Source organism: Balaenoptera borealis (assembly GCF_965194805.1).
Source record: "Balaenoptera borealis genome assembly, chromosome: 9".
Lineage (NCBI taxonomy): Eukaryota > Metazoa > Chordata > Mammalia > Artiodactyla > Balaenopteridae > Balaenoptera > Balaenoptera borealis.
This window is the reverse complement of record NC_138873.1, coordinates 53,209,792-53,237,329: the sequence shown is the minus strand read 5'-3', so window position 1 is coordinate 53,237,329 and position 27,538 is coordinate 53,209,792. Positions and strand designations below refer to the sequence as shown.

The window sequence follows — 27,538 nt, the reverse complement described above, 5'->3', positions numbered from 1 at the left end:
TACTTGCTTGTGGGGTGGAGGATGGAGAATCAGGGTGTTCAGTGAAAAAGAGGGATGAGATTTTTATAAAATAATGAGACAAAATTAGGTTATAATAAATCTAGCCTGGACTCAAAAACTACAGGAATTAATATTTCTCAAAACAGACTTAAATCAAGTCTTTGTATTTCTGTCTCCTAACGCTTCTTTTCATTCCATCAAAATAGCCTTAGAGTTACTTAGTGTTAGGTTGCCTCCTTCCCCATTCCCATGCCCACATGCACTCAGGATTTTGTTCTTCCTATTTGAGATTTTTTTTTAATGAATATAAATATTCCAAAATATTATAAATTTTAAACATAGTGTATCCAGCGCCAACAAAGAATAGGCACTTATACGTTAAATGTTTAAATGGTTCTGGCAAGAGTTAAGAAGAAATTGAAAGGCATTTTATAAAAACTAATGGCAGCTTAGCAAATAAAAAGTATCATGGGAAAAGCAATAAACAACTTAACTTAAAAAAAAAAATTCTACTCTAAGTCTACTTACTAAGTAGTACCACAAGTGGGACAAATGGGAAACGCTATTTAAACTATACCTTAAAATGTACTGTGATGTTCCAAGGAAGAGCTGAACTTGATGCAAGAAGATCAAAGAGCAAACCAATTGGATAATGCCTAAAAATGAAAGAGTATATTTTGAGATAAAATAAATATTTAAACTACAACTCCAAAATAAATTTCCAGCCATGTTTCAACAGCAAATATCAGGGGACTTTAACCACAAATCACAGAAAGGTAATGTTTTACACAGTTACTTGCCTGGGCTAATATGGCATAGTTTCTAGGCATCAGGTGGTTTTTTTGTTTTTTTTTTTTCTTCTAACCATACCGTTCCCCAGGGAATCCTCAATATACATAATGAAATTGTACTAAGGCACCTTTTATCAGCCATGAGCACTGTTATGTCACAGTACTGCCACATCTAATTATCATCCAAGCATTCATATTGGGCAACCAGTTTTTTCTTTAAAAACAACTTAAAATTTTAGAAAATGTTAAGAACTGAGAAGAGCACCTAAAACAGCATGCAATCACCTATTTTGTACTTATTACTATTAACATTACAGTATATAAATTTCCAGTCTTTTCTTTATGCATACATATCTAAATATAGATTAGGCTTATCCTTTACAGACTGCTATAACCTGCTTTTTTCATATAACAATATGTGAACATTTTCCAAAGTCACTGAATATTCTTCTGCAACCTAATTCTAAAGTTTTTTATTTTAATAATAAATTTGGGACTTCCTAAATGAGAGAACATTTCCTAATATAACCATTACTCACAGTGAAGCAAATTATTTAGTAACAAACAAGTTAATAATACAAACCTTGCAGATTTCAGTGGACAAACCTTATTTTTTACAACCTTTTAAAGAATCTAAAGTAGCTTAATCAGTGAATCAGAATAAATAATCCTCCCAACAAAGACAAAAAGAAGACTGCCTGGTTTTATGTGCAGTCCTGTTCTTTCCTATATAATATATTAGTGAATTACTCCTAGATTTAAGAGTGGAAAACTTTGAAAATACATCTAATTTCCTTCCAAATGAGTGACCCAAATACATTACCTGATCAAGATTCAAATATTAGCTAATACTATTTATGTTTGCTTACATCTACATAATATAATTGTGGAAAAATCATCAGTCATTAGAGATCATGTATTTATTTAGAATGAATTTAAGATGAATGCCCTGCTAGCAAAATAAAACAGTGAGTAGTTTTAGTCATATATGTGTTGTATCTCTTAATAAAACCCTCATACTTCTCTCTAATCAAAAGTCAGTATCTAACACAAATCCTTCATAACTAGGAATGAATATGAAGTAAATCTTGAATTAACTAAATTACAGAATGCTTCCTTTAGGAAATTCTCTAATCAGGAAAAACTCCAGTCTCAGTTAAAAACTGAAATAAAAATATTAATTAAAGAAAGCAAAAATATTGCACTATAAACAAGTTATAGATTCTATCCAATTCTGATCCTTCTCTCTGACCTCTTAAAATTGCACAGGCTCTACATAATGCCCTGCACTTTTACAAATTAGACCTTTTTCAGTCCTCGTGTCCCTCTGAGTTACGTGCAACTAGGTTAAGAATGAATATGGGTACTTAAAGTAATAGAGCATACTGCTTTCCAAACTCTATGCAGCACTGCAGATATAATTGTAGAATCTCTTTAGCAAATTATGTAGTTGACCTATTGGATAGATTCACCAGTAACCCCATAAAATGACTAGCAATTCAGTGTTGTACACGTTCTCCACCATTCACAAATGGAACTATATACAAATTCTAAAGTTAAATCAAATATTATCTTCAAGTAATCTATACAGTCACATAAAATCAAGTACAACCTTAAAAATAAATAATAAGTATTTGAGTTAGAATACAATTTAAACATAAAAAGACTCATAATAATCAGTTATTTTTTTTACCCTCAATATTAAAAAGAAAAGGCCTGCAAGTGCACAGAATCTTGAACAAAGTAGCTAATAGCTGCTGAATGCATAAATCAAAGATCCACAGAATAGTTAACCCTTGGTATACCATGAAGATCCAATGGGCCCAATTTTAGGTTCCGAACTTCTTTTCTGAGCAGCTCTATTTTAAGATTAATACTTTATAACTTTTATTCTTTTTTTTTTTAAGATTTTTTTGATATGGACCATTTTAAAAGTCTTTATTGAATTTGTTACAATATTGCTTCTGTTTTATGTTTTTGGTTTTTTGGCCGTGAGGCATGTGGGCTCTTAGCTCCCGACCAGGGATTAAACCCGCACCCCCTGCACTGGAAGGTGAAGTCTTATCCACTGGACCGCCAGGGAAGTCCCCCCTTTTATTCTTTCTTAAAAGTCTTCCAAAAATCACAGAGAAAACTCACTTAAGAATAAAGAAGAAAAAAACTCTGTCTAGTAACTGCCATATGAACTCACCGGACCCTTTTACAAATCTAAGATATATTGTGGTATCTTAGTGATCTTATTTTTTTCCTCTATCTTGAAACGTTTTGCTATTTCATCATTCTAGGGATTATCTCATCATTACTATCAATTATTCCTAACTAAAAAAAAGATTAAAATAATAAGAATTTGGAAGAATAATGTTATGCCTAGAAGAAAGATATAATAATGCATCCTTCTTCCATTTTCTTACTTTGTCACCTAAAACATTATATCATATTTCAAAAAGCATAAAATAAGGATGCAGACCCCACCTTTGGAGTCTGCTTTTATCTCTCATTAATACAGCTGAAAATTCAAAATGTCTTACTTTCCACCTATATTGACAGAGGAAGACGTTACATAATTAGATAAATCAAAAGATTGTTGCAAAGAGACAGATAGCAGTACTTTAGACTTTAATGACATTGGTAAAACTGATCATATAAGTGAAATCTCAGAGTATGAGTCTTCAGATGATGATATCCTAGGTGCATTTTATAAAACTCAAGAACTAATGCATAAACAATGTATTTCTAAGGACATATGGCATTCTTATCTACTTAGTCATTCAAAAGAAAGGATTTCTTCATACAGTATTTCATGACTAGAACCTAGACCATCCCATTTTGCTAAAAGGATGTGTATCAGTATTCTTATCTTTAACGCCATTTGTACACTGCAATTTACTTGACAGTAAGTGGGCAAATATTAAAGCCAGATTTGTAAACAAAGATGACTGGGAGGAATTAGATGATGCAGAAATTAAAAACAATTGGACTGCTCATTCAGGATGTTTACTCATGTAATAAAGAAATTATTTTACAACAAAATCACGATCTAGGGCTTTTTAAATTTCGTAAAGCATTGCCGTTAAACTCAAGAAGAGCCAGAAGTAATGACAAGTTGGAACCTCATAGAGGTCTATTTGAATGTTTGACAACTAATGAGCAGTAACTTGCATTGAGGACATTGCCCACTTCTGGTATATATATACCTTTGAAACCAGGAAAACATGGAGTGAAAATTTGAATTTCTATATTTAAATGCTTATTAAAATTTCTATAATAAAGTTGTTATATGCCATTCCTTTATACTTCTCTAAGTTATTTATAAAGTGACTTAAATATATATATATATATATATATATATATACACACATACACACACGCATATATATATTTTAAAGTTCATTGGTCTCAAATAGTAAATGATGATGACTTTTTCCTGATATACTAAGGGTTAGGATGGAAATTTAAGTACAATAATTTCTAAAACTTATATTTAAGATTTAAAAAGATAAAAAATATTATCATAAGAGCATTCTAAGTAATACAATAGCTAACAATTATCCTGTAACAATCTTTAGAAATAAAACTAAGCCAGAAAAATTTAGGAGTAAAACAACTATTTACTTCTATCTATTGTCAAAGTATATAGACCATACGTGGATCATCAATGCAGATGTTTATGTCAGAACGATTTTGATGCAAGTATTATACTAACGCCAAACAAATACACCACCTGAATTAACTGGTTCCCAGATTGCTTATTTTTGATGAATCTATTAATATGCAAGAAAATCTAAAAAACGGAACTGGCAAAAATTAAAAGTACTGACTTTCCCTTACACTATAATCTGATTTATGTCAAAGATTTCAAAAGTACTAATTTGCACAATTCCTCTAAACAGATATTCCATGTAGTTTTGTTAGGAGGCTCCTAACCCATAACACAGAAACCATGTAAGCCATAACTGTGAGGTCAAATCGTAATGTAGCCATTTGGCTGTTACATTGCTACTCCTGCCAATGTAACCTAAATTTAAAACAAAAGGAAGTGGTGAGGATTTGAACCTGTAATACCCCAGAAGAGGACCAAACTGGTAAAGGTTCAATCTACCACGCTATAAAAATTAACTGCACCAGAATATTTAGCGTTGTGTCTGCTTTCACATTTTATTCATTTTCTTTCTCTTCCTTAAATTGCTCTAACCTTTTCTAAATTCAATTCTCTAAATGAATTAACGTTTTCTTTTTTTTTTTTTTGCATAAGTTGATTCTTCTTTACCCTTTCATTACTGCTAAAATACATATACATACTGGCACATGGTATGGCAGTAACAGATACGCTTTGAGGTCAGCCAAGGGTGCTCATTCTAGTCTAAACATCTGCAGTTAGATAGCAAACCAGTATCTTAAGATCAGTATTGAAAGGAATCTTCCCTATATACTAGAGAACTATTGTCCCACTCCATTTCACTGAAATAAATGCATCCTATTCGTAAGTTTGCTACGTTAGTGATTCACTGAAAACACGATTACATTCTAATGAATAAGGGTTTAACTCAAACATAAACCAAAGTAATTTAATGATTATAATCTGTTTTGCGTTACTCTGTCTATAGTACAAACACAGACAATTACAGGCCAGTGCTGTGTTTCTCAGCTTTCTAAGCCTATTCCTATGGATGAAAAAGTACAGAAATAACCAACTAAAGGGATACTACATGTATAAAATGCTAAGTAAACCACATTTCAAAAAATCTAGTTTACAGAATAATTTATAAAATTCTAAAAATGCACAACCTTAGAAAAATGACTGGACATAAGAGAAGAGCCTGCACAATATTTACAATTAAGATGTTAAAATTACTTTGTTAAAATTTACTTTTGAAATCACATAGGTACAGTATTAAATTCTGGGTCACTCTATTATGCCTACATTTAAGATCAACATCAGTATTTGCTGCCTTTTTTTTTTTAATTCAAAAGGTAGTTTCAACAATCTATTTTCAACAATCAATCCTGAAAATAAGTCAATTTACACAAAATAATAATATTCTTGTACAGACACTTGTTTTACAGTTGACAAAGAACCTTTTTCTAAATTTTGTACCTGGAGGCCTAAGATCTAACTAGCATTAGGGTATACTAACAAAGTATTCTTTAGAAGAACCAAGAACTTTTCTCTTAAGACAAGCCTAATATAAAAGTAACAAATACAAATTTTGAACACTTGAGTTATGGTAACAAGAAACTTTATCCCTTAAAATGCAATGTTAGAGCACCCTCTGCTGACTAATCAACTCAAATCACTCTTTAAAAAGAGATCCTTAATTTGAGTTAAGATCAGCACTTTCCATTTCCCATATAATTTTTAAAAGCACTAATCAGATAAGGCCTCCTTGGCATCTCTCTACAAATCAACAACATATTAAGTATTCATTATGTGCATACCACTGTTCTTAAATACTTTTCTATTCTAATATGGACAAATTAACATAAGTCATTAGAACATACAGAATCAGAGAAAACAACAACAACTAAGAAACAGAATATCAGCTTGTATGGTAGAAAGAGCCCTCAAAATATGGTCCTACTTGCTCATTTGAGTAAGTTATTTATTTGAGCCTCAGTTTTCTCAATAAAAAGAAGAGACTTATTTAGATTCATTTTTTCATTCAACAAACATTTACTTAGCACCTCTTACGAGCTACTGCTTAAGGTACAGAGCACCTGCTCAGCCATCTCACATAGATGATTAAATATTTGTAATAATAATTAATATGAATAGGAGAAAGGGTTACAGAGAGAGAAGGAATATCAATTTATGCTTTCTTCCTTCTTTTATGAATTGTCTAAACTGGTGTTTGATTTCCTTTCTCACTTGAATTTACTTAAAACTCCAAAGAATCAAGTATAAGGCAGACATTATCATCCTACTGAAATAAATGCTCCTCTACGCTTAAGACACATTTATGGTCTCAAAAGTCCAAGTCCTACAAAGCTTCAGTGGTAGCTGCTTCCCTACAATGATTATCCTATCCTATGAAGTCCACTGCTTAAATGCCAGGTAGATACTGACAGCCTATTTCCAGGAGGAAAACTCTTATCACACAAGAGAAAATTGCTATTGTTGGGAGCAAAGAGAGAAAAGAGCAGAACTTAGCCCAGAGGCCCTAAATTTTATTCATGCCTTGGTAAGTTAGTCATTCCTCAAATATATGGAATACCTAACAACACTAAAGGAAAAGTTGAATCAAAAGCCATTAAATACAATGAATGTACAGCAAGACACAGCTATGAAAGTGGTATCATGCATAAAAAGCTAACACCCCAAAAACTAAAATGAAGATATGTGAACACAATTGCTTTCACATAAGCTCTCTAAAAGGAAAAATAATTTCACTCTTTAATAAAAGACTTTCAGAAGGGATAAATAATGACAAAGTAGGAAAATGTATCTTGAAGCCAAAATCATCACTCTGTCGTAACAGGGAGGAATGGGTCCAAATGTTGTTTACTGATATCATATATAGAATACAAACCTATAGAAGACAAATCACAGCAAATACAAAAATAATCACCACACGAGATAAATTAAAACGGCAGCTGAAAGATGATGACTTAATAATCATTTACTATAAAAGCTAAATTGAGGTTTCCCATCTTTTCCAGAGTTTCTTAAATGGGGGTGGTTTCGCACTCCCTGCCCCAGGACATTTAGCAACATTTTTACTATCACAACTGAAGGGCGTGCAACTGGCAATAGTGGGTAGAGACCAGGGCTGCTGCTAAAAACACTACAACATACAGAGTAGCCCTCCCACAACAAAGAATTATCTGGGTCCAAAATGTCAGTAGGGCCCTTGTTGAGAACCCATGCTTTACAATGATAAAACTGAAAAGCCCACTGTCAGTTGCATGAGTTCTTAAGGGAATCTATAACTAATACACATAAAGCAATACAATTTCAACATCCATCTATAATACAGATAGAACTGTCAAGAGCAGAGATATCCTATTGCTACTCACCCACAATCTTTCCCCCTCCTTCCTCTCCCTCTACTCTCCTGATCCTTGCTCCTCTTATACTTCTTTTAAGCCACCTTCCCATTCCAAAACCTCCAATTCTTCTGAGAAATAAAAAGAAACAGAAAACATTGACTTATCTATGCTGCCAGAGGTCTAGAACTATTCAAGAGTCATAATGAGTCTGATAATGTGATTATGAAGCTCAGTATTCTGTTTTGACTAAAAAATGAATGTTATACAAAAAAAAGAAAAGAAAAAAAAAGGTTAGTGATGTGACCCATAACTCAATACAAGATATCACCTTGCATGTTTCTAAATCATTAACAGAAATCTACCCACTCTTGGAAATTCATCAGCACAACGTGAGTTCTAAAAGTTCACTCCTTGTTTCTAAGTAATCCTTGGATTCAAGTCAGCTGCACTTATTACACACCTACTAGCTTCCTTTTATTTGCTTTAAGTCTCTTTTAAAACTCTTCATTTTTTATTATTCCCAGATTCAAAGAGCAAGTCCATTATTAAACTATTTATATTTTTCATATTTCACTTAAAGCTTGACTCAGCCTGTATCTTTCTCATTCAACTACATCTATATGGCAGCATTTCAACACCTATATCTCAGCATATCTTGAGTCACTTTTTAACATTCTTCTCCCTGTAATTTCTTCAATTTCATTAAATATTTTTGGAAGCACAATGACCAAAGCTCCCAGTAACAGAGGAAGTACAAAATTACATCACCTATACATGGATAAGCCCAGATTTATGTGTCTGAAAAAGGATATTTATTTTAAATGTTTCTGAAAAAATGGTATTCCAATATACTACCAAAATTATTTTCCACACAAAAAGGAAATCAATATAATTTAAATACTAAACCAAGGCTAAACAACATGTGCTTATATTATAGCACAGTGGTCAACTATATGTGACAATCAGTTTGAAAGATGCCCCTTTAGGTAATCACGCATATATAAAGTTCTGTTTATAAAGATTTTAGAGATAGAAACAAAACTGAATAGTGTCACAGAGTGACTTATTCATAAGGGAGTTTTAAATATACGTTTAAAAAAAAATTAAAAAAACCAAAAACTCCATAACCAAATTTACTATTATTATGCCATATAAAAAAATCTATTGATGAAAATATACAAATCTGTCCAGTCTCCCATGCATCCAAATAGAAGACAGAAATATTGCCAATAAAATATTCCAGCATTGGTTTAAAATTCACTGTATTATAGAGCTAGACTAGTGATTTCTTGTATAGAACTTTTAAAAAACTGCTTCAAGGCACTATACCTTCTTAAAGCTAGTATATACTCAACGCTTAATAATGCAGAAAAATTCACTCACCATTTCAGTGGTGTGCCTTCATATTCAAACCATATCTCACTAATGTCTTCTTGTCTCATAACCTTCTGAAAGTGCTTTTTCACTTTGTCAGTTACCAACGTCAAATAACTTACTCTTGGCAAAAGCAACTGAAATGAAAATTTGTAAACCATATTTATTTACTATTTTTTCAAAAAGAAATATACTAAATAGGTTTTTAAATATATTTTGAATATTCTGAAAAACAACCATTTTCTTTGCATTATTTTGAATATTCCACACAAAGTCAACTGCTTTTTATAGAAAATCAAAGGCTAAAGGCTAAGATGTTTTAAAATTTCCTATGAGGTCATTACTTATGTACAGTTTATAAGATAAATGCCTAGAATAATAAATAACACAAGTCTATGTGCAATCTTTCTGTAATACTTTTTTCCAAATAAAAATACAATGCAATCATATGTCATACTATTTAGGATACTTATTAGTTCTACCAAATTTAACTTAAAAATTAATATGATTCACCTGAGTTAATTCAACTTCTGAGAAGATAATCAACTCAGTCTAATGTACACCTTGATTTATCAATCAGGACTTCTCAATTGGTCCATCACATTTTGATAAGCTACTGTGTACTGGCTTAGTTGCAGTGAAGAACACCAAGACAAGGACATAATCTATCCCTTTCTATGAGGCTAAAATAAAGTGGAGGTTAAAAACAAAACAAAACAAAACAAAACTCATAAAAAGTACTTACAAAAATACTTCATGGCAGCAATAGAAAGACCTTTGAAGGTCAAATGGAAATTTTCATTTGATAAACAGTGAAGCCCACTATGATACCATTAATGGCATGATGAAAACAGTACTTGAGGAATATTCTAGCCATTGTATATAAAAATTGCAATAAGGTAAGATTCTAGATAGGAAATCTGTTAAGGAAATATTACATGAGATGAGAAAGAAGGAATGGAAAAGTGGGGGAGGTCTGGAAGTCAGAAAAGATTTTTGTGATTACTAATGAAGAAATCTCAAGGAGAGAGGTAAGTTAGATGACTGACTTTTGAGCTACACATTTAAATATTTAAATGCAATAAAGTACAAGCTTAGAGTATAATGCTGGTGGACTGATGATCCTGCCACTGTCAATCAACTCCCTCAATCTATCCTTATGGAGGCTGGACCTACTTGGACTCTGGAGAGAGCAAAGTCTGGAAAGGAACATTAAGGTTGGTAAAGCCTCAACTGGAATAGTATGAAGGCTGTCAGTGTTTTTCCCCTAGGAAAGGTACCCAGAAAGAAAACATAAGAGAGCAAGAATTTATTTAAAGAACCTACGAGTAGATAAAAGGAGGAAACTGGCAAAAATACATGTATTTTCCTCCTTTGCAGCAGACTCTCTAGCCATTTCTTGTTTTCCTAAGCTTCTGTCTTCTTTTGCTGGTAAAACTGTTTTGTGGCTCTCTTTCAGCTGCTTCTGTGAGTGTAACTCTGCATCACTTTTCATGCTGCTTATTCAAGGTTATGTCTTTTGATCAGTAAATCAAGTAGAATTATGTAGCGGGCTGGGGAATATATACAAAGAGAAATATTCTGGTTAAAGGCACTCTGATACTTAATCACTGAAGATCAAGGTAACAGGCCCCAGTTAGGTAAGGGAACATGACAGTAGTCCTAGGAGCTACAGGGTACAGGGGTATGGGCGGTAGTTGGCATGCTCCAGTATGGAATAAAAGGTACTAATACTAGGAACAAGGTGTTGGATAGCTGTGTGGATTCAACAGAACATAAGTTCCTCTTTTATAAAGAAACAACTAGAATGTGATTAGGGAAGAAAAAAAAAAAGGAAACTAATACTTACTATGTATAAGGAAAAGCACTAGCTGTTTTACAGGAAGAATTATTATCACCTCTATTTTACATACAGCTTAAATAACTTGCCAAAACCATATTCTATTAAATAAATGGCAAAGAAATGATTCATTAGAGTCAGAAATGACAGAATCAAGTACAGAAGTATCATGGGCAGTCTCTAAGAAATTAAAATAGCATGGTAAATTAGCCATTTTTTAAAAATAAATAAGTATGGTCTATTAGTCCAATAGTTCTATGTCAGTAAGTCAAGGACTTTAATTTAAAATGTCTGTTGGGCATTGCATAGCTATCTATTCTGTAGAGAATGACATTACCCTATGGAGATCATAAGAAAGAAGATATATCAGGACTAAATGAGTATGGATATCAGCTCCTGATTTTGGAAAGAGCTGTACTACATGCACAGGGTTCAACCAAATTTGCTGAAAAATTCACAAATGATTTTCATGAAACAAAAACTTATTTACAATAAGGAATGAGGAACATTAGAATGTAAGCTCCATTGAGACAGGGGTTTTCATCTGTTTTGTTCACTGCTAACTAACATTCCCAATGCCCAAAATAGTGCCTGCTTCATAGCAGGCATACAATAAATATTTGCTGAATGAATCAGAGATGCAAAAGGTTAAGTGGGACAAAAGGTCAAAAGTGATAAATTGTAAAAGAATGCTCATTCTTCAGACAGAAAGTACACTAAAATGTAGCTGGAATCTTCTGTCCTAAATTAGCCTGTGGGAGTAATATATAACTAACATAAATATCTATACATAGTAGCACTAAGAAATAACTAGAGTAGGTATAGATACTTTATCTAGTAAATATTTAAATAGGTAAAAAGGGAAAGAAAGTAACAGCAAAAAGACATCACCCTGCCTTCTACATCCAGATTGTATCACATAAGGTTTTTCTTTGGTGTATCAAATTGGTTTACTTCAGGTTCATTTTTAAAAATTGTGGTAAAATATACCTGGTGTAAAATTTATCAGGTTAACCATTTTAAGTGTATATAGCTCAGTGGCATTAAATACATTCACACTGCTGTGCAACTATCACCACTATCCATCTCCGGAACTTTTCATCATCCCAAACTCAAACGCTGTACCTATTAAACAGTAATTCCCCCGTTCTCCTCTACCCCCCAGCCCTTTGTAATCACTTTTTTACTTTCTGTCTCTTTGAATTAGACCATTCTAGGTACCTCATCTAAATGCAATCATAAAATATTTGTCCTTTTGTGTCTGGCTTATTTCACTTTGATTAATGTCTTCAAGGTTCTTTAAGTTCTTTTAATACAAAAAGGATTAACCCCCCCGGGGACACTGTCCACTACGAGGACTCCACCATTCCCTTATTCCTCATTCAGCACTGTCAAGTACTCAGTATGACACAAGTGATTCATTTTTTTTTTTCTGTACAGCTTATAAGTCATACATGTTTTACATAGTTGTATAGATTACTTATGTTTCAGAAAAAAAGTGCCCGTATATTATTTGTTTACACCGAATCCTATTTTGTCCAACAATTTTCAATTATAAAATTAGAGATTCGCTTATCTAGAACAAAAACAGAATTAAAATACACTAGAATTCTGTCCCATTTCAACGTGTGAGGCATCACACTAGGTGATGAGGATAGAGCACTGAATGAGACAGAAAGAATTCTTCCTCTCATGGAGCTTACAGGCTTGAGAGGCAGACAGTAAAAACAAAATTACAAATACGACGAATGCAAAGAGGAAGTAAAGAACGTTATAGGAGCAAGTAGCAAAGAAATTTAACCCAACCTAGGAGCTCAGGGAAGCCTTGACAGGAGGTCAATTTTAAGGCAAGGGTCAAAAGGGAAACAGGAATGAACCAAACATGCGTTGGTGTGGATGTCTGGGTGTGAGTAGGGGTGGGAGATACTGCTGCTCATTCCAGCAGAGGGAACTGCAAGAAGGCATGGCGTGAATACAAAAGGACAAAGACTGGCACATGAGGAATTATAAGAAGTTGAATATGACAGGACTGTAGAGATTTAGGACAGAATAGTACTGAAGAAGCAAGGGACCAGATCATGAAGAACCCTGTAAACTATATTAAGGATCCTAAAGACAATGAAAAGCCACTAAAGGTTTCTAGCTGGCAGGTGACAATGTAAGATACGTGTTTTGAAAAGATGACTCCAACTGCAGACTGGAAAATGGAAAGAGGGCAAGACTGAAACCAGGGAAATTAGTTAATATTATACAATACACTAGTTTTTTGTTATTGTTGTTGTTGTTGTTTTATAAATTTATTTATTTATTTGGCTGCGTTGGGTCTTCGTTGCTACGCACGGGGGCGAGAGGGGGCTACTCTTTGTTGCGGTGCGCGAGTTTCTCATTGCAGTGGCTTCTCTCATCGTGGAGCACAGGCTCTAGGCAAGCGGGCTTCAGTAGTTGTGGCATGCGGGCTCAGTAGTTGTGGCTCGTGGGCTCTAGAGTGCAGGCTCAGTAGTTGTGGCACAAGGGCTTAGTTGGTCTGCAGCATGTGGGATCTTCACAGACCAGGGCTCGAACCCGTGTCCCCTGCATTGGTAGGTGGATTCTTAACCACTGCGCCACCAGGGAAGTCCCAATACACTAGTTTTTAAATGGTGGCCTGAACTAGGCTGTATCAGTGGGTATGAAAGGAATCAGAAAAGTGTGAAATATCTGAGATGTAAAATCAGATGAACTAAGTTATGAATGAATGTCAGGGATACGGGAGAAGGAAGTATCAAAGGATGAGTCCCATGTTAATTACTGTAAGAGTAATTAATTAGCTGGATGATAAAACAGGAAGGGAAGATGGCAGATAATCAGGTTTTCCGGAGTAAAGATGATGAGTCCAGTTTCAAACACACTCAGTTTGAGTTCCTTCAAGACATCTAAGTAAGGCTATCCAGCAGAAAGACATATAGGTCTGGAGCTCAGGAGAAAAATCCTGGGGAGCTGTCAAGATAAAAATGCTCAACAAAGACATAAAAATGGAGTGAAAGCTCTAGGGGGTAAAAAACAGTGAAGTGGAAAAAGAAAAAAAAAGGCAAAGCCCCAACGAATGCCAACACTGAGCAACAAGCAAAAGAGGTCCCCTGGCAAAGGGGACCACAGAAGCAAAACCAGGAATGAGGCACTGCAGAGCAATGGAGAAAACAGCCAATGACATCAAATAGTGCTGAGAGATCAAGCAAATGAAAGTTCAAAAACATACTCTAGGTCTGGTAAAAAAAAAAAAAAAAAAAAAAAGATGTCTTTAGTGACAGTGACAAGAACAGTTCTGTTGGAGTAGGGTGAAATATGATTACAGTGAAGAAAGTGGTGGGAGATGGGAAGGAAACAATGAGTACAGACAATCTTTTTAATAAGTCTGGCTGTGAAGGAAAAGCAAGTAGTTGAAAGGAGGATGGGGTCAACAGAGGGTTATTTTAGGATAGAAAGGATTTGAGACAATATAAATGCTGCAAGGAAGAAGTCAGTAGATAGAAAAGTTTGAAAGTAAAGTAAATACAGAAGCAGGAGATGGGATCCAGAACACAGATGGAAGGCTGGACCTTGTCTAAGAAGAAAGGACACCTCTTCCATTAAAACATGAGAGAGGAGAAGTAAAAGTATGTTGAGTGCAGATATGTTTTACAGACTTGGTGGCAGAAAGTTAAGGAAGGTCCTATTGTATGGTTTCTATTTCCTTTGTGAAGTAGAAAGTGAGGTCACCTGTCAAGAAAGATGAGGTCAGGACTCAGAGAAATAGTCCTAGCGGAGAACAGACACAGCTAACTAAGGAAACATAAAAGGAATGCTGGGAAATGTTTAGGGTCCACTCAAATCGATGACCATGTATCTGTATGATTTCCTCTGGTAAGAAGTCACAAAATATGAATGCAATTTAGTATGTATATTTCATACTGGATAATCTAAATGAAAAGCAACAGTTCAAATGAATATAACAGAAACAACAAAAACTGAAAAGTTGCCTATTTTCTAACAAATTTCCTTCCTAATACTCCCTGTAAAATACGATACAATTCTCAATGATATACATACAGGATGATGGCTGAAAGATTTATATGGAGCCAACAAATAGACAGGAATATGTCTAACATTAACATGCTTTTCCAATGGAAACAGGACATTCCAGAAGACTCTTTGAGTAATAATTTATAAATTTGGTATGAGTGGATATTTTTAAACCTAGTTTCTAAGAAATAAGCTATAAATATTAATAAAAATAAACTACATTCCCTTTCACCCATCCTTCCTGCACCTCCACGTGAACATGAATGGACTCTTCAATCCTTGGTGACAACCCTGTTATGTTATCTCATCTGAACTTTGAGAATGTTTGGGAAAGAGGTCTACTGGCTCTCAGGCTATGATATTTTCATCTCATTTCATCCGGAATCTTTAAAACATTATCATTATTATAACTCAAAGCAATTAAAAAATACATTCAAGTTTAATTTACAACCAAGAGACAGGTGAACGAAAATCATATTGGCACTAAAATGCTCACCTATAATAATTCTAAGGGTAACCACTGCTAGTGGTTTTGTATATTGTCTTTCTTATACTTAAGTATGTATGTGTTTATTAAGTATGTATGTATTTAAAGAACAAAATCTGCATTATGCTGCATGGTTTTAAAATCCAGTTCTTTGTTTAATATTTATTATATGACTATCACCCAATATTCTGCAAAAACATAATCACAATCACTATGTAAGAGTTTCTTTTGGGTGAAGAATTAGGAAGAATTCAAGAAAAAAATCAATTACTATTAGACAAAACAATCCTCTTCCTCCAACAGTTATCCCCCATTACTCTTTGCCATTTTTAATTCGATTAGAAACAGACAGAAAACAACTTACCCTCTAGTTCTCACAACGGTCTTTTCGTATTTAAACAGATTCATATATAAGGAAGGAAAATTACTATATTCTTTACTTGGATTTTTTTTTTAACTGCAGAAAGTGTGTCAAACATCATATTCTGATTTAAAAGTAAACAGTCTTAAATTATATATTTCTTAGTTTTTGCCACTTTGATCAACTGAACACATACACTCTTTTGTTTAGATACTATTAGAAAGCTACCCAAAGTTAAAAGTTTTCATTAAAATAGCAAAAGCTAGTTTGGAAACAAACATAAATGATATCCTAACCCATGCTACAGGGGGAGAAGAGGAAAAATACATCTAACAAATGAAATGTCTCTAAAAATAAGCTATGATCACACTTCATTTTTAACTGTGGAAGTTTTTCTAAAGGCAGAAAATTGTTGAGGTTTCCAAAGTTAAAATGACTCAAATTTATAAATATAATCAGCTACGACTACCTAAATACTAGTACAAAAGACTGCCCAATTTCTCTGAAATTATCATTCAATAAGAAAACCCAGAGAATTTAAAACAAACCCCTAACATGGGTGTAGAGAGGCTTTCATGCACTGAGTATCTACCATTTGCATGACCTATGCCAGATTCGAGAATGTGCAGAGAAAAATGCAAGTTCCTCTACCCAAAAATTTAGTGAATGGGCCCCTGAAGGAGCTTCTTCCAGCAGTCTGACTTCCCACAGCTGGAGAAGGCTGTGGAACAGTGCTGCTTCTCCAACAGAGAGGAAGAAAGCCAAGCGCAAGCTTTACTGAAGTGAAACAAGAAGACTTCCCTGGTGGTGCAGTGGTTAAGATCTGCCTGCCAATGCAGGAGACACGGGTTCGAGCCCTGGTCCAGCAAGATCCCACATGCCGCGGAGCAACTAAGCCCGTGTGCCACAACTACTGAGCCTGAGCTCTAGAGCTCGCGGGCCACAACTATTGAAGCCCTCGCGCCTAGAGCCCGTGCTCCGCAACAAGAGAAGCCACTGCAATGAGAAGTCAGTGCGCCGCAATGAAGAGTAGCCCCCGCTTGCTGCAACTAGAGAAAGCCTGCATGCAGCAACGAAGACCCAATGCAGCCCAAAAAATTAATTAATTAATTAACTTTTTTAAAAAGCACACAACAAGAAATAATCCAGAACCACAAATACATTTCCACTTCTCCAGATCCTCCTGAGTAAACAATATTATGTGTACCTGAGATGAAAAAAAAAAAAAAAACTAAAATAACAATTGAGAATGTCTTTGCCTACTAGGGACTATTCAGTAAAAAGGCAAGATACTATTATCTCTGACTGACAGATGCTTAAGTATGGATCATATATGCAATTAGAAAAGAAAAAAAGCAGACTAAAATCAGAAGATAATTGATACTTTTTTTTTTTAGAACAGACAATACACTAACTCAAACATACAAGCCTATATACAGAGATTTATGTTATTAAACAATATATTTCATATAATCTATATTAGCTCATGAACATATGAAGTCACACACACATTCATATGTTCACTCAGCTTGCAAAAAGAATTTAAATAGTTGCTTTGAACCACCTACATACAAAAGAATCAAGTCTGAACCTAGCATTTTCAAAATAGCTTCCTGTTAAAAAACCACACATAACTTATGATTCATTATCATATACTATATATGCATAAGAAAAAGAAAGTCAAGAAGGTCCCACATCAACATGTCAACAGTGTTTTTTTCCTCTGAGTAGTAGGATTAGAGGTAATTCTTATTTTCTTCTTTTTGTAGATCTGTCTCCTAATTTTTTTCCACAATAAGCACATATTAATTGTATATAAAATGTTGAAAATCAGCCTCCAGCTTCTTAGAGCTTTATTTACAAAAATGGACAAAGTTATGGTATCCCATTTGCCACCATCAACATACTTACATAATATGGTTCTGCCTCCCGTTCAGTTATCTCATCCTGATAGAGGGTGAAGCAAGTTGGAATTCGTCCAAACCACACATCTCGAAGCACATCTTTGTCATCTGTCATTCTTCCAGTGGTTAAAGCAGTACATATAGGCTGAATTCTTTTCCAGCCAAAGCCAAACTGAAAATAAAACGAAGGGTATTAGGTCCTTGCAGGTATAAATGAACCTGCTCCAAAACAAAGGAAGATTATAGGAAAAAAAGAATGCATAAAGACTATTCACTTCAAAAAACTCCGTGATGGGTATTCTTTAGAATGAATGCAAAAATCAGTACAACAAATTCTAAATGTGGAGCTATTATTTATTTAAGGAGATCACGGAAGTAACCATTTCAAAATTACATATACAACTAATGAACCACAGCCAAAGTGAAACTATACTTGAATCATTCTCTCAAGCCCCAAAAGAGTCTACCGCTTATCTAAAGTGAACTCTTCACCTATAACTTCTCTGTGTCTCAGTTTTCTCATCTGTAAAATGGGAATAACAGCACTGACCACATAAGATAGATATGAAAATTAAATTAATACATGTAGAACACTTAGAACAATGCCTATAACACAGTACTATAAAGTGTATTTATCATCATAATTTATAGAACCAACCAGAGCATGTCTCAAAAAATGTTCAAAAGTCAAAGATTTTAAGAACTTAGAATAATCAAAAGCATTATTTAGTGTAAACTGGAATTATGAGAGTAAAGGAAAATAACTAAAAATTATACATTGAACATTGCTAATAACATTCAATAGAGAGTCAATAAATATTTGATCATTTGGTATGCCCAGCTCTGTGGCAGGTGCTGAGGGCATACAAGATGATGATGATGATGGTGGTGATAAGTTTTTTAAAACCTCAGGCATCGCCCAGAAGGTATTATTTACAAATCTGCTAAACATACCATGCACTTTCATGTCCTTTGCATGGCTTTGCTCATGCCGGTGGTTCCTTACCCTAAAGTAGCCTTACCCACCTCGCCTTCCAACTTACACATCATTCAGGACACTGCTAAAAATAGCCTTTCTTCTATGCATGAATCAGGCAGAACCTGTTACCTCACTGTGCCTTTACTTTTCCTCTACTACGGCAGGATTTCCAATCTCATAATTTTTCCATTATACCATACTTATTGCCAAACATCCCTTCCAATTCCAAAATGTCCATGGTTATAACTAAATGTTACTTTGTGAGAGCTTTCATAATGCAGGAGGGGAAGAAGTTAAATATTAACAGAACCTATAGTGTTCAGGGAAGAATCTTAAAAGATATTGAACTTGAAGAATGGGTAGAATATGGACAGACAAAAAGAAGACAAATATTCCAAGCAAGGCAAAATAGCATCAGCAAAGGCAGGAAGTGGCAGGAGCAGTATGTGTACCAACTTTTTAGGAAACTTTGTGTTGGGAGGAGTAGTAGATAATGAAAGAGCTGACCTGTGACATGTTTTACTATCATACCTGACCCTAGGTAAGTCACTTTACTTCACTCAGTCTAAATTTCCTTACCTGTAAAAGTCACCAGGTTGTTCTAGAAAAAAAAAAAAAATCTATAAAGTATTTGACATGGTAATGGACACAGCATGTGCTGAGAAATAAAAGCAATTATTCTTTTAATGTCAAATTTGTAAATATAAAATGTAACTGGATCATGAAGTACACCAAATAGAAAATTGTGGGTTTTCAATTTCATCCAACAAGCCTAGAAAGGTTTTATAATGGTGAAATAAAAACAATTATCTGGTAGCAGTTCACAAAAGGGGATCCAGAGCCAGAGAGAGGCTAGCCGGGAAGCAATTTCAGCAACTAAGGCACATAATGAGTGCCTGACCTAGACTGGTAGCAGTGGATTGATGAGAGACAGGAGGGCTTTCCAAGGAAGAATAAATAGAAGTTGGTAAAAAAGACCGGCTGAGGGACAAAGACCAAGGACAGAGAAGATTTAAATGCTTACAGCAGGCTATACAGTAAGGTAGTTAAGGGGTTTTGAAATCAGACTGACATGGGTTTCAACCCTGACTTCCACATATTAAGCTGTATGTCCTTAGACAACAAACCTGACATCTCTAAACCTCATATCTATAAACTGAAGATAATTCTAATTTCACAGGGTTGTTGGGTATTTAGCACCTAGTAACCAAGCACTGGAAAAATGGTAAATGTATTTAATACATGGTTTCCCTGTGCTTCCATGGCCCCTCTGCTTGAATACCCTTTGCTCCTTCTCTTGGACAACTCTTAATCCTCTTTTAAGAGTCAGCTTAACATTAACTCCTTGGGAAGCTTTTCACTAAGCAAACTATAATCTAATTACTTCTGTTATTATATCTTTATTGTTATACAGTGTAACAATGCATTGCACCTGTGTATCTTATCTGTCTCTTGCCCCTCCCCACACTAAACTGTCAGTTCCTTGACAGCAGAAACTGAGTCATATATAGCTTTGTATCCAGGACGTTAGCATAATCAGCACATAACAGGCTCTGGAATTTTTGTTAAACAACTGGAAAATATATAAATAAATAAAATGTGTAAATCCAAAAGTTATACTAGCTACTTAAGAAACTTTTCCACCTAAACTCTTTCCTAAATCTGTACAATCACACTTCATATTCAGCGAATTTCACTATTTTAGAAAAATATTTTTCCCTCTCATACATATACTACGATATCAACACCATGCATCCAACTTGAAGGCAATGTTTTGGAAGAACAGAAATCCCAACCCATGATGCAGTCTACTAGAAGTAAGCTTCCTGAGGGCAGGGACTACTTCTTGACTGCTGTATTCTCTGCATCTAATTCATGGCCTGGAAAAGAGGCAGGTGCCCAACCAACAACACTTAGCAAACAGCACAGTGAGTATGATAAAAATATTGGGTTAGCCAAAAAGTTCTTTTGGGTTTTTCCGTAACCTGTTACAGAAACCTGAATGAACTTTTTGGCCAACCCAATAAAATGCACAATTAACAGTCCCTTTTACACTACAAACCAAGAAAGGCTAACCTATTACCTGAAGCTGTTTTGCTGACAAAATCCCTAACTACTCAGAAATTACTTAAAATATCAAATAACTACTAGTAGTAAATTTGTAAACATCTAAAAATATATATGCTGGCTGATCTCCCTTTAAATTCATGAACACTGACCTCAAAAGTGGGCTGTGAGGGCTTCCCTGGTGGCGCAGTGGTTGAGAATCTGCCTGCCAATGCAGGGGACACGGGTTCGAGCCCTGGTCTGGGAAGATCCCACATGCCGCGGAACAGCTGGGCCCGTGAGCCACAATTACTGAGCCTGCACGTCTGGAGCCTGTGCTCCGCAACAAGAAAGGCCGCGATAGTGAGAGGCCCGCGCACCGCGATGAAGAGTGGCCCCCACTTGCCACAACTAGAGAAAGCCCTCGCACAGAAACGAAGACCCAACACAGCCATAAATAAAAAATTAATTAAAAAAAAAAAAAGTGGGCTCTGAGTATTGCCCAGTATTCTCATACTTCCCTAGTCCATTTATTCTTCCACTGTCCTAAATCAACTCCCCCTCCTCAAATTTTCACATCTCCTTCCTCACTCTCTCTCAGCTAATGACCTGGCTTTCTATTTCCTTCTATCTGGTTACTAAGGATCACTAGTTCTGAACAGGGGTTTTAAGGAACAGCCCCACCTCCACCCTGGGGGATAGGTCATAACTCCCTCCAATCTCCAAATGCTGAAGTGCCCCACGGTCCTTGAACCCTGCATTTGGAGATCTCTCAGGGCTTTAAATATCACTTACACATTAACAATTCCCACATTTACATCTTCAGCCTAGACTTCTCTTCTGAACTCCAGTTTCATATATACTACTGTATACTGACATTTCATCTGAAAATTCAGCAAGTGCAAAACTGCAAATGATTGCAGATCTTCCTCCCTCCTCTCCCTATTACTCTGCGGTCTTCCCCAAATCACTGAGTGGTAACTCCCTTCTTTAGCAGCTCAGGCCATAAATCTGGGAGTCATCCATGACCCCTCTTCACACTTGATGGCTCTAGCTTAGATATAAATCTAGAATCTGGCCATTTCTCACCACCTCCACCCTTACCACACTGATCCAAGTCACCTTGACCTTCAACTCAGATAAATGCAAATGGCCTACCAACAGAGGTCTCAACATTTCTGCCCTTGCTGCAGAGAGACAACAAAGAAATCAGAAAAATCTTTTAAAGCACAAGTCAGATCAGTTCACTCCTTTACTCAAAACCCCACCATCTCATTCAAAGTAAAAACTAAAGTCTTACGAGGTGTTAGCAGGCCCTATATGACCTGACCCCACTCTGACCTGCTTATCTGCTTCTCTCCGCAACTTGCTCCCCCAGTTCCAGCCAAACTCGCTGATGTGCTCCTGCCTCAGGGACTTTGTGGTTGCTCTGATGGCCCTCTCCACTACATCCACGGGCACCCTTCTTTATCACTATTAGGTCTCTGCTCAAATGTCATCTTTTCTAAGGCCACCACTATAATTTCCCATGCGTGCTACCAGCACTCCCCATTCCCCTTCATTACTTTATTTTTTCTTCATAGCACTTTTCACTACCTGACACATATTTTAATTAATTTTTAAATTAATGTCTCCCCCCTCAACCCTCAAAGTGAACTTCATTATGGCAGGGATTTTTATTGTCTTCCTCACTGTTTATTGTTTTGTTTACTTTTTGTTCAGTGCCTGGCACATAACTAGCACTTAGTATCTGTTAAATTAATAAAGTGAACCTACACTTGAAGCTTGTACATGATTCTAAAAACTCTTATCCATATAGTACCATTCTGTTCACTTTTCCCCAATTTTAATCGGCATACCTTTGAGGATCAAAGCACCTACTTAAATCCAATATAAAATTCTAAAATTTCCCTCCACTGCTACCCTCAGCCCAACATCTTTACTTTCAAATTCAAAATTCAACCAACAACTCCCTTTATGGAAATCACAAAATAAGTCCGTTCAGATCCAAGTACACACAGTCCCAAAGACTGAAATTTATCAAGTAAACTCTGGAAGGCCTTGGAAATTCAGTGCTGTTTGATAGCCTCTGGGTTCTGAATCTTGCTGAAAACATGCTGTGCCTCCCCATCCCTCAGAAAAATCTAGGACCAATCCACTTTCCCTAGGTTCCCCAAGTTCAGGTGTGACTTGAAAATAATCCAAACTATAAAGTATGTGAAAGTGCTCTGCCAAGGGAAAATGGCTTTGTTGGCACTGAATATTATTATTAAAATGAGACAATGAATGCGTCTGAGAAGATAAATTGGGGGGAAACCCCACCGATTTCGGATAGAATCGAACTGCTTATAAAATAACTATGATCTAAATAACTAACTATTCCACGAAAAATGCAGGTCCCGAACTAAACTCTAGAGCCTGCGACGAGACCCAAGCTTCCCACCTTAGTAATGAACGGACGTATTCCCCGAGAGACCGCGCAGGCTACACCCTCCAGCCGGCACTAGGGCTCCGAGGTCGGCTCTTGGCCAACGCCACCTCCCCCCCGAGGAACCACCTTCACCCACCACCACCGCCCGGGGGAGTGCTCCTCTCGCCGCACACGCCCCTCCTTCTTACCACACCTACCTAGCACTTCCCCAACCCTCTTCCTCCGGGCATTTCCTCACACTGGGGTGACAGACACACACATACCCTACCAGAAGCTCAGGCTTCTCCTCCGCCTTCCTGCACCGGTGAGGACGCTCGGGTCTCGGGCTCTGGCTGGGCGGCGGCGGAGAGCGCCAGACACACTGTCCCGCAGAGATGCACCAGACTGGAGTCCCGCTGGCCCGCGCAGCCGCAGAAGGCACCTGCGCGGAGGTCGGAGTCGAACCCTGCTGCACTTCCGCCCTCCCGTATCCAGCGAAGACAGCCCGCAGCGCCGCGGAGCTCTGGAAGCCCACCGCAAGTACAGTCACCCTCGGCGCCCGGAGATGACGTCACGGGGCCCCACGTGGCCCGCACTCCGCCCTCCCAGTTCGGCCCAACCCCGTGAGCAAGCTGGAGCCGCGCTTGAGCATGCGTGGACAGAGCAGAGAGCGTGACTGTTCGGTCAAACCCATGGCAAGTTCCCGGCTTCTACCCTCTTCCTAGAGTCCTGTGCTTTTGGCATAGTCATTGTTGTTTAGGGAGGTTAATGTAACAGTTCCGTGAGAGCAGAGAGTTTTACACATACTGAGTCACTGCCTCACTAGAGCTTCATCGCGGCATCCCTGTCCTGGCTTCACACAGTAAAATTAATAAAACGTTGGTTTTCAAAGTGTTTTCATATCTATTTTCTCATTTGATCTTCTCCACTTTGTCAGAGCCACAGCACGAATTAAGAGCCGCATTTAACAAAAGACTAAAATACTTGAATACTGAAGCCCAGCCATCCCTCCAATTGTACGTACCTATGTCTTCCTGTTGGTGAAAATGACAAGCAATTAGTCAACTTACTCCTAAAAAGTGTTTGCATTAGGTCTATCCAGAAGTCTTAGCAGGCATTTAACGTTTTTCTCTTCATTTACACATGGCTTTTAGCATAATGCTATGCATGCCAAGTGAATACTACTGTGCTGAGACTCATGATAGGTTCCTGATAAGTGGGAAGACTAGGAAAATCCTAGTATTAGCCACAGGATTCTTTTTAAAGAAAGAATCTTCTAGGAATTCCCTGGCTGTCCAGTGGTTAGGACTCCATGCTTTCACTGTCTGAGGGCGTGGGTTCAATCCCTGGTCGGGGAACTAAGATCCCACAGGCCGTGCAGCGCAGCAAAAAAAAAAAAAAAAAAAAAAAAACCTTCTTGGAGGTTGTCTAGCCCAATGATTTTCCAGTGGTGAATCACAACTCATTGGTGGGTCATCAAATCAAGTTAGTGGGTCATGACTAGCAATTTTTAAGTTAAAAAAAAAATAGAAAATATTGGTATGCTTCACACATATTAAAGGTAAATATTGTTTCCTGAAGTTTTTACTTTAGTATGTACGTGGTTTACACTGTGTAGGAATGTGAAATACATTTCTTGATATGGGTAGCAGTCAAAAAAAATTGAAAGCCACAGTCCAGTCCACTCCACTTACTTAATGCAGAAATCCTCTCTATAGCATCCCCAGCAGACAGCCATTAGCCTCTGTAAAAAAGCTCGTGGGATAAAGTTGCCCCCACTTCCCAATGGTAGGCAAAACTAAATGGAATTTACTCTGAAATGTATCGAAAAAATTAGATGGATGGACGAATGGCTAGAGGGATGGATAGATGGATAAATATGTGATAATGCAAGTACAGTAAAATGTTAACGGTAGAATCTAGGTGGTGAGCATATGGGTGTTCACTGTAAAATTCTTTCAACTTTGCTGTTATGCTTGAAACTTTTCCTAATAAAATGTTTGGGGAGGGGGCAGAGAAACTATTTATGGAGAACCCTAATGGGTAGAAAGTGATTATATTGAGCTAAAATCCAGCTTCTTGTAACCTTTAAGAATTGACCCTGTTTATTTCCTTCCTCCCCTTGTCCCTCCTCTACCCCACCCCCAACCTACAATAGAAATAGCTAACCCTTGTAATAGACAGCACTTCAGCTATGAAAAGATATGCCTCATAACCCACTCAGCATAAACACTGTCAGTTCTTTCAGCCATTCTTCACATGACATATCTCTCCTCTGGATATGGTCCAGTTGTTGTTGTACTCTTTCCCATCTCATGATTATGCTCCTTGAGCAAAAATTTGGAAATAAGAGGAATTCTATATTTGTTCTCCGTCATTTCCATTTGTTAACATTATGTCGTCTCTCTCAATCAGTTACCAAGAGTGACAGATATCCACTCTGTCCTTTAAAATGTTTCTTAGACTCTAAAAAAAGAAAAAAAAATGGTAACAGGTTTCAAAAATTTGGATTTCTGACTTATCCTGGAATCTGACAGCCCTGGGACCACATTCCCACATGGCAACCGAGTGCTGGAGTGGAGCTGCAGCTGCCCCCTTTTAGGCTGGGAATGCCCTCTCCAGTTTCTCGCTGTCCCCACACTATCACTTATTTAGACTTTAGATTACCTACCTGGATGCTAAAGGCTTTGGAGCATAACACTCCTCTATAGCTCTTCGTGTTTCTAAGGCACTGCCTACCTCAGTTCTTTGCACGTAAATATTCATTTTGAACAAAAGACCAAAACAACCAGGCCAGAATGCATTATACTGAATAACACACATTTGATTGTGATTGTGATCATATTTATAGTTCTAAGTTTTTACCTTTAGGCAATTCTAAGGACAGACGCTTGAAGGTCGGGAAAGTATCATTATACAGTGTTCTCTCCTGTGAGGTGAGAGAGCATTTGGAGGATTCAAATATTATTTTGAGACTTTCAATGCTGAACAATCATAGACATCCCATTTGTATCTATTTAATTGACATTCTAAAATGAATCCAGGAGCTGGATGGATAGACTCTTTTAGCTTCAGTGACAGCCTTTCAGTCACTGTGACAAGTCTTCATTCAGTCATTTAAACATTTCTTGAGTTCACATAATTAGGTGCTTGGTAAAGTGAAAATAAGTAACTCTTAAGCAACAACAAAGGAACCTCCCAAATTTCATTACATGAATATATATTTTAAAATCACAATTTGGAGCAGTTTTCTTATGACTACCATGTCAACTACATAATACTATATGTAATTCCAGCACTGCTACAGATAAAATGCGGGTTTTTGTTGAAAATATTGTGTTATAAGACTATGATTCCAGTTACTCAGTACTCTCTATCTACTTGCCTACATAGATTGTATAGGAATGAATCAAAACAATATGCCAAATATTCTTTAGAAAAAATATATACATTCATAACTTGTATGCATTTGTGTTTTAATTTTTGATCCCCCAAATTACTATTATTCTTAAAAAATCTTTGAATTAGATTATTTGCCTGTTCTCATAGGAATATTTTCTATAAATAGCTCCTATTAAAAACTGGGGAAAATTAGTCAAGCAGTTTTTCAATCTGTTTTCTCAATGTGTGCAGAAGAAAAATAGTCTGGGAAGTATAAAATTAAAGGGAAACTCTTAAAAAAACAAAACCAAACAGAACAGCCTGATTCTTGAAACAGCAAAATAAATCCTTGCAATAATACGTTGCTATCACCAGGTGTCACAATCAACCTGACACAAAGCTCAGAGCTCCCCAACCAGCAAGGCCAGTCAATAGCACCCTCAGTGATGTAATAGACTGTTTCCCAATAGGAAAGTTCAAGTTATCTCAAGAGATTTTGTGAAATCCTAAAAAAAGTTTTCACAACAAAATTATTTTAATTTGAAAAAAAAAACACCAAATACTTTCTAAACCTTGTCAGTACTGACAAAATTTCCTTCAAATCCATTCCCTTTCCTTCACCTGTGTTTGTTCTTCGATCATAAACTAGTGCAGAATAGCATAGCTGAGGACGTGCTCTTAAATCCCATATCTGACATCTATTATCTGTGTGGCCCCAGAAAAAAAAATTATTTAACCAGTACTGGCTACATAATTCCACAGGGCCAGCGCAAAATGAAAATGAGGGCCCTTTGTTAAGGAAAGGAATTTGAAGATGGCGACAGCAGAGCATTAAGTCAAGCGCTGTGCATACGACAGGTCACACGCCCAAGAACCTGACTCTTATGTGACTTCTCCAAGCCTCCACTTCTCCATTTTCCTCACGGTTAAATGAGGATAT

The 27,538-nt window shown here is 36.4% G+C and overlaps 1 protein-coding gene across 7 annotated transcripts in view; it reads right to left on the bottom strand.

The window, feature by feature from the left end:
• Positions 1 to 27,522, bottom strand: part of ATG5 (autophagy related 5) — a 125,011-nt gene extending 97,489 nt beyond the window's left edge. Inside the window, exons 1-4 of one of the 7 annotated variants that reach the window (XR_014248215.1) lie at positions 23,507 to 27,522; positions 17,790 to 17,954; positions 9,162 to 9,289; positions 578 to 656 (exon numbers count right to left, since the gene is read on the bottom strand). Coding sequence is in view for 6 of the 7 variants with exons in the window: in XM_082404900.1 (XP_082261026.1) it covers positions 578 to 656; positions 9,162 to 9,289; positions 17,790 to 17,897 (315 nt within the window). In the remaining variant the exon portion in view is untranslated. Of the gene's footprint in view, positions 1 to 577; positions 657 to 9,161; positions 9,290 to 17,789; positions 17,955 to 23,501 lie in introns of those variants that run through there. The other 6 variants (XM_082404900.1, XM_082404896.1, XM_082404895.1 and 3 more) reach the window with 6 other exon arrangements.
• Between the last annotated feature and the right edge of the window lie 16 nt (positions 27,523 to 27,538).